Genomic DNA, 12,496 nt, shown 5'->3' on the forward strand with positions numbered 1-12,496 from the left:
AGAAGCGGAGGTGCCTATTATTCTTGGTACTAGGGATATGAAGAGAAATGTGAGAATTTGTGTCCTTAAGGAGTTGATGACTGCTAAGGGAGACAATACATGTAAGTATGGACAAATACACAAAAAGACCAAGGTAATTTCTTTCTCTCTCTTTCTTTATCTCTCTCTCTTTCTTTCTGTCTGTCTCTCTCTCTCTCTCTTTCTTTCTTTCTTTCTTCTTTTTGGCAAGGCAATCAGGTCTTCCTGACTCCACGGCCAGTACTCTATTCACTGCGCCACTTAGCTGCCCCCTTTTAAATTTTGGGCTTAAAGGGACTGCAGAGATCATTTAGTCCAGTTTTTATAGCTCTGCCTTAGATAGTTACAAGGATATAACCATCTCTATTTTGTTTTGGTTTTTTTGGTTGCAAGGCAATCAGGGCAAAGTGACTTCCCCAGGGTCACACAGCTAGTGTCAAGTATCTGAGGCTGGATTTGAACTCAGGTCCTCCTGACTCCAGGGCTGGTGCTCTATCCACTTCGCCACCCAGTTGTCCCAGTAATTTCTTTCGGGGGGAAGGGGCCAGTGATATGTGGAAAGACCTTACGGAGAATGTAACAGGCAGAGGTAAGGAGATAAGGAGGAAGTTCATGAGGGAAATGAGAAGCACTCAGTACAGAAGCACAGAGACAGCAGATGGAGTGCTGAGAACCCAGTAGGAACATATTAAAGCCTCCTTTGCTCTTCTCTAAAAACATTAAGAAATAATATTTCTCTGGTCTAAAACCTTTACCAAATGTCCTAGCATGAAGATGGTTAAGGACAAAAGGCCTTTCTCAGGGAAAAGCACTGAGAGTGGCAACCAAAATTTAGAATGAAGAACAATGGAGTCTTGTAGAGAACACTGCCTTCTCCATCCATTAAGTGAGTGGGCTCTAGACCCCCTAAGGACAGTCTCTCCTCTTTCTCCATCCCTAACAAAAAGAGTGTTAAACAAAGACTCTTCTCTATTGAAGAAGGATAATATTGATATTTCAAGTAGGAAGATCCTTTTCAATCTTTGAAGGGAGTGTTCAAGGAAGGAAATGAGCAGTGACTATTCTGGAATGTTAACCCCGAACTGTATTTGTTGTTTTTGTTGTTGTTTTTCTTGTTAAAGAATCTTATAGATGCTATATCAAATCATGTTAGGGTACAGAAACTTGTTTAAGGGAACTAGGGGACAGAGAATGATGCCAGTTTGTGCATTTCTCTTTCTTGAAACTGGAAATGCTTAGATATTAACTTAATATTAAATTAGATAACTGAATTAGATTTGTAGCAGGCTTGTACCTAAATCACAGAATATAGCACTTTTTTTTCTTTGACACATTACCAAGGAGGGGCTAAGCCCATCAGCTCTGCACTTCCAAGGATCATCAGCCTTATCTTCTAACCTTGGGCAAAGTTCCTTCAGGTTTCTATTACTGTTTCCACATCTGTAAAATGAGGGTATTAGACTAGATGACCTCTAAGGTCTTTCCAAGCAAAAATATCCTAATTCTAGATTTCTCCTTATTTCATACTACTCCCCTTCACACAAAGACAAAGTAGGATAGTACTACTTCCCAATTTTGTCCTGTTCCTTTCTAGACTTTGTATATTTGTAAAAGCTATTTCCCATACGGATATTCTAATTCTTTTCCTCACTTTGAAACTAGCACCCTCCATGAAACCTTCCCTAATTCCCTCACCTGAAAACGCTCTCCTCTCAGCACTTTTCTAGGATCTCCGATCAATAAATAGATAGCCCAAACAATAACCATTAAGTGGTGCTTAGGAAGGGATCTATTGTTGGCCAGTCAATGAGAGCTAAAATGAATTGGTTGTAAGGCACAGCCAGTAAACCCCAAGGTATCTAGTTAGTTTTCAGCCTCCAAAATTTACCTTCCTTTGGGCGGAGTACCCTGAGGTAAGGACATGATACCACGGAATGAGAGGAGAAGAAGGGATGGGAAGGGGAAGGGAAGAGAGAAGAGGAGTCACCCAAGTGGAACTGGCCAGTTGGGACCCCCTGTGGGGCAGCTTGGACTACTCACAGGTTGTGGTTTGTCCTTCTTTCCTTTTTTTTAAATTTTTTTTTAGTGAGACAATTGGGGTTAAGTGACTTGCCCAGAGTCACAAAGCTAGAAAGTATTATGTGTCTGAGGCCGGATTTGAACTCAGGTCCTCCTGACTCCAGGGCCGGTGCTCTATCCACTGTGCCACCTAGCTGCCCCCTTGTCCTTCTTTCTTGAAGAAGCCCATAACATCAGGAAGATGATGCCATTGTTGCGGTCTTAGGGTGCTAAGAACCCCAAAATGACAGGGCAAAGGGTACAGGTCTGCCTTGAAAGAATTCAACCACTCAAGCCTTCTTTCAGGCAGAGACAAGGTTTATTGTGTCCAATAGAAGGGGGTGGGATTTTAAGAATCTGGGGCAAGACTGACCTTTTTTTATAGGGAAAAAGATTGTGGGAAGATTTAGATGGGATCAAGGAGTGGCCACTAGCCAGAGGTAATGGGGTCTAGATGGGATTAAGAGTGGGTAATACCCTTGGGTGATCTAGAAAGTGAAGGGCTAGGCTGGGTCAGAGGTAACAGAGAACAACAGGGGGGGCCCACAATGAAAGGAAAATTGAAAGGATTACTGGAATGGGAGATGCCTCAGGCAAGCGCCAGAGATCTGGGTTCAGGGGGCTGGGGGTCCAGGTCCTAAAGACATGGTCTTTTCTTTTAGGGGTCCAGAAATCCCATCTCCCATCGCCTCCACTGTTCACTTCCTAGGTCACACTCAATCTGAACTATTAGTGTCAAGCTGAAGCATATCCAGAGAACAATCACTGTGACAGTGTCAAAAATATGCTCCTCAAGGATCAGCTGAAAGAAATGGGGATGCCTTGAGAAGACTCTGGTTCAGCACTTAGCACAGTGCTTGGCACACAGTGGGTGCTTAATGAATCTTGACTGATTGATCAGGGAGGACAGCTACTGTTTTCAAGTATCTGAAGAGTTAGCATGTAGAAGAGAGATGAAGACTAGCTTTATTTTGTTTCAGAGGGGAGAACTAGAAGCAATAGAAGAAGTTGCAAAGACAAAGATTTTCACAAAATCACAATATTTAAAAGTTGAAAGGACCTAATTCAACCCATGCAAAATAACCATAAGTAATCCAATCCTTGCCTAAAAATGAGGAAAAAATCCAGCATCCAAAGTAGCTCACCCTACTTCTGTAGAGCTAAGCGTTAGTTAGATAACTAACATCAAGCCTCAATTTTCAGACCCCTCTGTATCTTCCATCCATTGCCCCTAGTCTCCCAAATTCTCATCTACTTAAGTCGCATATCTACTTGGAATTTAATACAGTATAAAGTGTAGACAAATGGTCTAAACTTAAATACTGCCAAATTGCTTTCTGGTTTTCCCAGAAGTTTTTGTCAAATAGGGAATTCTTACTCTTGTAGTTGTTTTTGAGTTGTTGAATGCCAGGCTACTTTGTTGGTTCTGGGTCTTGTTGTCTTGCTTACCTCATGAATCCCACTGATAAACTTTTCCAGGATTTAACCAAAGCCACAGTTTTGATGATCACTATTTTACATTGTATTTTAAACACCAGAAGTACTAGGCCTCAGTGTCTCTCTCTTTTATTATATCCCTTCAGATTCTTGATCTTGTTCCTCTGAATGAATTAAATATTTTTTCCCATAATAAAATACCACTTTTGTATTATTTTTCTCCACTGAATTTTCTGAACATTTTTTTAATAAGAGAATTTACTCTGTGCAACAGAAGTATAAATAACAGAAATACTGTTACCTGGATCTCTCCAAGCTTCTTAGATGTTGGTGAGACAACTGTAAAAAATCCACTGATTGGATAAGTCGGAGACAACTTCGATAATCCACTGATCTGAACTCTACCCACAGGGAGGTGATCAGGTTTCGAGATGACCTCCAAGACAAGGACAGCCATATCTAATAGCAAACAAAGATACTTTATTGAGAGATTTTCCTGTCACAGATTATTACAGACAGAATTTCTTTTTTGGGGGGGGAAGGTGGGGGGGTGGGAAGGGACAGACTAGAGGTAGAACATAGGGAGGACAATCCAGTAAAATAATCTTATTATTATAGCTATTGTTACTAGTGTTTTTTTGGTTTGGTTTTTTTAGGCAATTGGGGTTGAGTGACTTGCCCAGGGTCACACAGCTAGTAAGTGTCAAGTGGTTGGTCTGAGCTGGATTTGAACTCAGGTCCTCCTGACTTCAGGGCCGGTGCTCTATCCACTGCGCCACCTAGCTGCCCATTATTAGTGTTGGGTTTTTTTTGAAGAAAATAATTTCTTTAACTCAAAGAAGCCCTTCCTTAATTTTCTTGAGGTTGCTTCTCCAACTTCCCACTGTACTGCACATTATCGTGCCCACTGAAAAATCCTGAGGGGTAGAGGTCAGAGGCTAATCTTAGAAAAGACCATTTTCACAATCTCTTTGCATATGACCATTGTTTCTTGCAGTTGGAAGATTCATATTTCAATTTCATTATTGTGTTGTAGTGAAGAAATCACTATCTTAGAACTAGAAGTAGTAGGTTTGAGCCCCAGCTCTCATAATTACTATCTATATAATAATGATGATAATAATATTTGCAGAGGAACCTTTCTACAGCTCTGTGAAAAGAACAGGTATGAAACACTAATTTGAAAGGATGGCAGAGTCAGATAATAATAACAAATAATGGTAATAATGGCTTACATTTATATAGCACTTTTAAGGTTTGCAAAATTATGTATTATCCCATCCTATCTTTACAACAACAATAATAAACAGCCAGGTGGCAGAATGAATACAGCATTAGACTTGGAGGCAGGAAGACCCGAGTTAAAATTTGACTTCAGACATGCTGTGTGATGTTCTGCCTTAGTTTCCTAATCTGTAAAATGGGGATAATAATACCTACCCCTCAGGGTTATTGTGAGAATAAAATGAATTAGTATTTGTAAAGTGCATTGTAAGCATTTATATAGCTCTTTAGGTTTGCCAAGCATTTTACAAATATTAATTAATTTAATCCTCAAAACAATCCAGAGAAATATGTGCTATTATTATCTCCATTTTGCATATGAGGAAACTGAAGCAAACAAAGGATAAGTGACTCGTCTAGGGTCATATAATTAGTGTCTGAAGCTGAATTTGAACTCAGATCTTCCTGATTCTAGGTCCAGTGCTCTATCCACTATGCCACCTAGCTACCTATAGGACCCTGAGCTGGTCACTTAACTTAAAATGGAGACAGTATGTGTACTATCTATCTTGTAAGGCCATTATGAGGAAAATGCTTTGTAAACTTTAAAGCAGTTAGGTGGTGCATAACTGATGGATAGACTGGCAGGCCTGGAGTTAGGAAGACCTGAGTTCAAATCTTATCTCAGACATTTACTTGATGTGTGACTCTGAGCAAGTCAACTAACCCTGTTTGCCTCAGTTTCCTTCTCTGTGAAATGAGCTGGAGAAGGAAATGGCAAACCACTCCAGTATCTTTGCCAAGAAAATCCCAAATGGGCTTACAAAATGTAGACATGACTGAAAACAATTAAACAACAAAACTTCAAAGCACAATATAAATACAAGTTATTATAATTTTGGAGTTGTGCACAATATGCACATTTAGGTGTTCATCTATGTATTTTGCAACTTTCTGTTAAGAAATATTGAAACACCTTAAATTAGACTCAAACACCTATAACTTTTGTATGCACTCTATTTTAGGTCTTTAGCATTCTGAGAATTTGCCATACTTGTACTTACCTTCTTGAACTGCAGAACAAACAAGCATTTATCAAGTGCCTACTATGTTCTAGGAACTGTATTAAGCACTTCAAAAAAGTATTTCATTTGATCCTTACAAAAATCGAGGAGAGGCAGGTGCCTTCATGACTGTTCTTCTTACCCTTATCTAACATGGTCTTCATGAGTACACAAGAAAACCCGTGTTCCTGTTGATGACGATGTTCTAACCAGCTTGGGTGAAGGTGAACGCTACAGCTGCAAACTTGGCCTAGGGCATCAGTGTCACTCTTCTCTCCCTGTGTCAGACCATCCTTAAAAATCAAACCGAGTTAGCTGCCTCTGTGACTGGCTCACACACCATGTTTCTCTCTTCCCTCTCAACATTGGCAGGAAAGAGATATATCTAAAACCAAGGTTCCTACCTAAGGCCCAGGCTCTTCCTAGGCTCCTGAGAGCACAGATTCAAAGACTGAAGGCAGGAAGCTCAAGTGGACAAGTTCAAGTGCCTCCTTTTATATTTGTTTATAATAGAATTAATTTTATTCTACTTCTTAAAATTAATTAGCCTTTATTTTCTCTACCAACTCACCTCCACTGAAAAAAAGAGATTAAATTAAATAAAATGCCCTCCACTCTCCCACAAAAACCACAAAATTACCAGAAGCAGAGTTGGAAGGGCCTTCAGAAGTCAACTAGTTTAATTCATATACCAAGGAATCTCCACTATAACACACTCTAAAGGTAGCCACTCAGCCTCTGCCTGAACACCTCTAGCAAAGAGGAACATATCACAACTCAAGGCAAGATATTCCACTTTTGGACAGAACTCAAAATTGTCTGGAACTTTTTCCAGACCTTAAGCCAAACTACACCCATTACTCCTGGTTTTGCCTTCTAGGGTCAAATAGAACAAGTCTAATCCCTCCTCCACATAATTAAGCTCTTTCTTCAACCAAATCTGGTAGGACATGGATTTAAGGCCCTTCATCCTAGCTGCTTTCCTCTATAAACTCACCAGCTTCTCAATGTTCTTTTAAAATCACAGTACCCAGAAATAAACACAGTATTATAAAGTTTGACAATGGCAGAGTACAGTGGGGTTATTTCTTATCGTTTCATGGAGTCATTGGCTTCTAACAGGTTTATTATAATTTTCAACAGAGCAGCTATGTGTTGCAGTGGATAATGTGCCAGGCCTGGAGTCAAGAAGAACTGAGTTCAAATTCAGCCTCAGACACTCACTAGGTGTGTGATCCTGGGCAAGTTACTTAACCCTGGTTTGCCTCAGTTTCCTCATCTGTAAAAGTGAGCTGGAGAAGGAAATGCAAAAGCACTTCAGTATCTTTGCCAAGATAACCCCACATACGGTCATGAAGAATTAGGAACAACTGAACAACAAATAATTTTCAGAAGTTTGTTAATTATACAAGATTTTGTATGTCTTGTGTCAAGCTGTAAATTCCCTTTTCAATTCTTTCGCCATGGCTATCTTTTCAATTTTTCCCTCAAGTGCTCTTATTTCATTGATAAAAGCATTTCTTTTTTTCAACTCTTGCTTTATCGCTTCCAGAAATTTTAGATAAATTTGTACCCAAGCTGTGTTTTCCTCTGAGCCTTTGCTCTTTGATGTTTTCAAGTCATTCTTTTCTTTTGGGTCTGTGTCTTGAGCATCTGTTACCATAATAGCTTTTTATGGAGGGATTCTATTCTGCTTGAAGTCAGGCTAGCCTTTTGTGAGGACTGCTTCCTTTTCTAGTTATTTACCAACTATCCCCTTAATGGTCTCTCTTAGAATTTCTTCAGGAACAGAAGATAAGCTCATTGGCCTATATAGTGTTCATGCTTTGTTCTCTCATTTTTTGAAAACTGCAAAATTTGCCTTTCACTAATCTTGTGATACCCATCTTGTTTTCTCTCCTTTAAAAAAAATTATTCATTTTTTACATTTTTAAAAAACATTTTGAGTTCTAAATTCTCCTCCTTTCTCTATCTAGGAATCTATACCATCATGAAGGTAAGTAATATAATATCAATTATCCATGTGAATTCATGCAAAATGTATTTCTACATTAGCCCTATCACACAAAAAAAGGGCAGGAAAAGAAAATGAAAAAAGCATATTTCAATCTTCACTTAGGAGTTCACTAATTCTCTCTCTGGAGGTAGAAAGCATTTTTCATCAAGATTCCTTTGGAATTTGTCTTGGGTCATTGTATTGATTACAGCAGCTAAGTCCTGATCCTCATTACAATATTGTTATAGTACAATGTTCTTCTGGTTCCGCTCACTTCACTTTGTATCAGTTTTCCGAGGTTTTTCTGAAGCCATCCTACTTGTCATTTCTTATAGCACGACAGTATTCCATCACATTCATATAGCATAGCCTTTTCAATCATTCATCAATTAATGAGAATTCCCTCAATTTCCAATTCTTTACCACCACAAAAAGAGCTACTATAAATATTTTTGTACATATAGGTCCTTTTCCTTTTCCTTTGCTCTTTGGGATACAGACTTAGTGGAGGTGTTGCTAGGTCAAAGGATATGCACAGTTTTAGAGCTCTTTGGAAACAGTTCCAAATTATCCTCCAGAATGGTTGAACCAGTTCACAACTCCACCAAAAGTGCATTGGAGACTCTATTTTCCCACATTCCCCCACCCACCCAAATTTGTCAATTAACATTTCTGTCACATTAGCCAATCTGACGTGGTATCTCAGGATTGTTTTAATTTGTATTTTTCTGATCAAACAGAGCATTTTCCCATACGACTATTGATAATTTTATTTCTTCTTCTGAAAAATGCCTCTTCATATCCTTTGATCACTTATCAATTGGGGAATGGCTCATATTTTTATAGATTTGGTTCAGTTCCCTACATATTTGAGAAATAAGGGCTTTATCAAAGAAACTTACAGTAAAACTCTCCCATTTCTCCCATCTTCCTGCTTTCCTTTTAATTTTGGCTGCACTGACATGTTTCTGCAAAATCTTTTTAACTACATGTAACCAAAATCATCCATTCTACTTCCCATAATGCTTTCTTTTGTTTCGTCATAAACTCTTCCCTTGTCCATAGATCTAACACACAAAATTTTCCACGTTCCCCTAATTTACTTATGATATGACTTTTTAAATACAGATAACACATCCATTTTGACCTTATCTTCATATATGGGGTGAGATGTTGTTCTATGGCTAATTTCTACCAAACTGCCCTGTGGTATATTGCTGTAATCTCCTTGCTAGTATTTATTTAAAAATGTTTTACCTCAGTGTTCATTAGGGAAACTGGTTTATAGATTTCTTTCTCTGTTTTTCCTCTTCTTGGTTTAGTTACCAAAACCATATTTGTGTCATTGAAGAAATTTGATAAGAATCTTTTATCTACTTTTTCAAAGTTTATATAGTATTGGAATTGTTCTTTGAATGTTTAGTACAATTCACTTGTAAATTCATCTGATCCTGGGAGTTTTTTCTTAGGGAGCTCATTTATAGCTCGTTCAATTTCTTTTTCTAAGATAGGGTTATTTAAGTATTTTATTTCCTCTTCTGTGAATCTGGGCAATTTAAAAAAATATTCATTCACTTTACTTAGATGATCAGTTTTACTAGCATGTAAGTGGGCAAAATAGCTCTTAATAATTGCATCTTTATTGGTGGTGCTTTGTTTCTGATACTAGTAATTTGGTTTTCCTGTTTCTTTTTTTAAAATTTAAATTAATCAATAGTTTATCGATTTTATCAGCTTTTTCTTCCATAAAACCAGCTCCTAGTTTTATTTATTAGTTCAATTTTTTTTAACTTTCAATTTTATTAATCTCTTCTTTGATTTTCAGGATTTCCTTGACACAGCTTGACACAAGACAAAGTAAAAACTTTGGTGTTTATTTGGGATTTTTAATTTGTTCATTTTCTAAATTTTTTTAGTTGCATGCCCAATTTGTTGATCTGCTCTTTTTCTTTTACTGATGTATGCATTTAGAGATATAAATTTTCTAAGTACTGCTTTCGCTGCATTACACAAATTTTGGTATGTTGTCACACTATCTTTAATGAAATTACTAACTGTTCTTATGATTTATTCTTTGACCCACTCATTCTTTAGGATTCGTTTCCAATTAATATTTAATCTATGTTCCCACAGCTCTTTATTGAACATGATTTTCATTGCACTGTGGTCCAAAAGGGGTATATTTAATATGTCTGCATTTGTTTATGAAGTTTTATGCTATAACACATGGTCAATTTTTATTTTTTATTTTATTAATTTATTTTGATTTATCAATAATCACTTCCATATGCTTTTGAGTTTAAAATTTTTCTCCCCCTTCCTCCCCACCACCCTCCCCAAGACAGCGCACAATCTGATATAGGCTATACATTTACATTCCTATTAAACATATTTTCACACTAGTGGTGTTGTAAGTAAAAATTAAAACCAATAGGAGGAACCATCAGAAAGAGAAAACAAAACTCAACAGAAGAGGAAAAAAACAGCAATTCAACTTTCATAGTTCTTTCTTTGGATGTGGATAGCATTTTCCATCACAAGGCCTCTGGAGATGTCTTAGATCCTTGTATTGCTAGGAAGGGTTAAGTTTATCAATATCTGTCATCCCACAACATGGCTGTTATTGTATACAGTGTTCTCTTGGTTCTGCTCATTTCACTCAGCATCAGATCATACAAGTCTTTCCAGGTTTTTCTCAAGTCAGCCTGTTCATCATTTCTTACAGCACAACAGTATTCCATTACATTCATATACCACAACTTGCTCAGCCATTCCCCAATGGATGGGCATCCTCTCAATTTCCAATTCTTTGCCACCACAAAAAGAGCTGCTATGAATAATTTCGTACATGTGGGTCCTTTTCCCATTTGTATGATCTCTTTGGGATATAGCCCTAGAAGTGTTATTGCTGGGTCAAAGGGTATGCACATTTTTATAGCCCTTTGGGCATAGTTCCAAATTGTTCTACAAAATGGTTGAATCATTTTACAACTCCACCAACAATGCATTAGTGTTCTAATTTTCCCACATCTTCTCCAACATTTATCATTTTCCTGTTTTGTCACATTGGCCAATCTGATAGATGTGATGTGGTACCTCAGAGTTGTTTTGATTTGCATTTCTCTAATTAATAATGATTTAGAGCATTTTTTCATATGACTATAAATGGCTTTAATTTCTTCATCTGAGAACTGTCTGTTCATATCCTTCATATGGTCAATTTTTATAAAAGTACGATGTACAGCTGAGAAAAAGTTACATGCATTTCTATTCCCAGTGAATTTTCTCCAAGGCCTATCATATCTAACTTTTCTGGCATACTTTGCACCTCCTTAACTTGTTTGTTTTATGGTTATTTTATTTTATTTAGCTCCATGAGAGGAAAATTAAGGTCTCCCACTAATAGAGTTTTACTGTCTATTTCCTCCTCTAACTCACCTAACTTCTCCTGTAAGAATTTGGATGCTATGCCATTTGAGGTATATGTTTAGTGTCAATGTGACTCCAATGTTTATATTTTAGCAAAACATAGTTTCCTTGATTATCTCTTTTAATTAGGTCTATTTTTGCTTTTGCTTTGTCTGAGATCATGATTGCTCTTCTCCCTGCCTTTTTAAAACTGCAGCTAAGGCATAATAGATTCTGTCACCTGCTCCTTATTTTAACTCTGTGTATGTCTTTATATTTCAAGTGTGTTTCTTGTAAACAACATATTGTAGGATTCTGGTTTCTAATCCATTTTGCTATCTGCTTCCATTTTATGGATGGGTTCATCCCAGTTATGATAACTGTGTATTTACCTCCAATCTATTTTCTTCTGGTTATCTTTCTTTCTCTCTTTTTATGCTGTCCATCCTCAGAAATTTGTTTGGCTTCTGACCATGGCCTCTCTTAATCCACCTTCTCCCATATCATCTCCCCCCTTTCTTTCATCCCTTTCCCCTTCTACTTTCTTGTTGGGGAAGACAGCTTTCTAAATCCCACTGAGTGTGTGGGTTTGTGCGTGTGTATGTATGCGTGGGTATGTGTGTGTGTATGTATGTGTATGTGTGTGTGTGTTGTGTGTGTGTGTGTGTATTTTCTTGCCTCTTTGAACCAGTTCAGATGAGAGTGAGGTTTAAGTATTATCTACTTACCCTCCCCCCATTTTCCCCTCCACTGCAAAAACTGTTCTTTGTACACCTCTTTTATGTGATAATTTCCTTTTAACCGTTCCTCCATTAAAAAAAAAAATCCAACATAATTGAATCATGCTCATGCCTTCTATCTACGTAGACTCCTTCTAACAGCTTTAATGACAAAGTTCTTAGGAATTACACGTTTCATCTTCCCATATAGGAATGTAAACAGATCAACCTTATCGAGTCCCTTATGATTTCTCTTCCATGTTTATCTTTTTATGATTCTCTTGAATCCTGTATTTGAAAATCTAATTTTCTATTCATTTCTGGTCTTTCTTATCAGGAATGCTTGAAAGTTCTCTATTTAAATATCCATTTTCTCCCCTAAAAGATTATACTCAGTTTTGCTGGGTAGTTTATTCTTGGTTCCAATACTAGCTCTTTGACTTCCAGAATATCGTATGACAAGGGCCTCCAATCCTTCAATATGGTAGCTGCTAAAAACTGTGCAACCCTGTTTGGTTTTATTTTTTTTTCCTATTTTCAATATTTTTTGTTAGACCTGGAAGCTCTGGAAA

At 37.4% G+C, this 12,496-nt stretch overlaps 1 protein-coding gene across 1 annotated transcript in view; it reads right to left on the reverse strand.

The window, feature by feature from the left end:
* C2CD3 (C2 domain containing 3 centriole elongation regulator) overlaps nucleotides 1-12,496 on the reverse strand; it is a 152,607-nt gene that overhangs the window by 127,052 nt on the left and 13,059 nt on the right. Inside the window, 1 exon segment of the mRNA XM_020989582.2 lies at nucleotides 3,815-3,972. Within this exon segment, the coding sequence (XP_020845241.1) occupies nucleotides 3,815-3,972 (158 nt within the window).

The sequence above is a fragment of the Phascolarctos cinereus genome, unplaced genomic scaffold (assembly GCF_003287225.1).
Source record: "Phascolarctos cinereus isolate Bilbo 61053 unplaced genomic scaffold, phaCin_HiC Scaffold_726;HRSCAF=1367, whole genome shotgun sequence".
NCBI lineage: Eukaryota > Metazoa > Chordata > Mammalia > Diprotodontia > Phascolarctidae > Phascolarctos > Phascolarctos cinereus.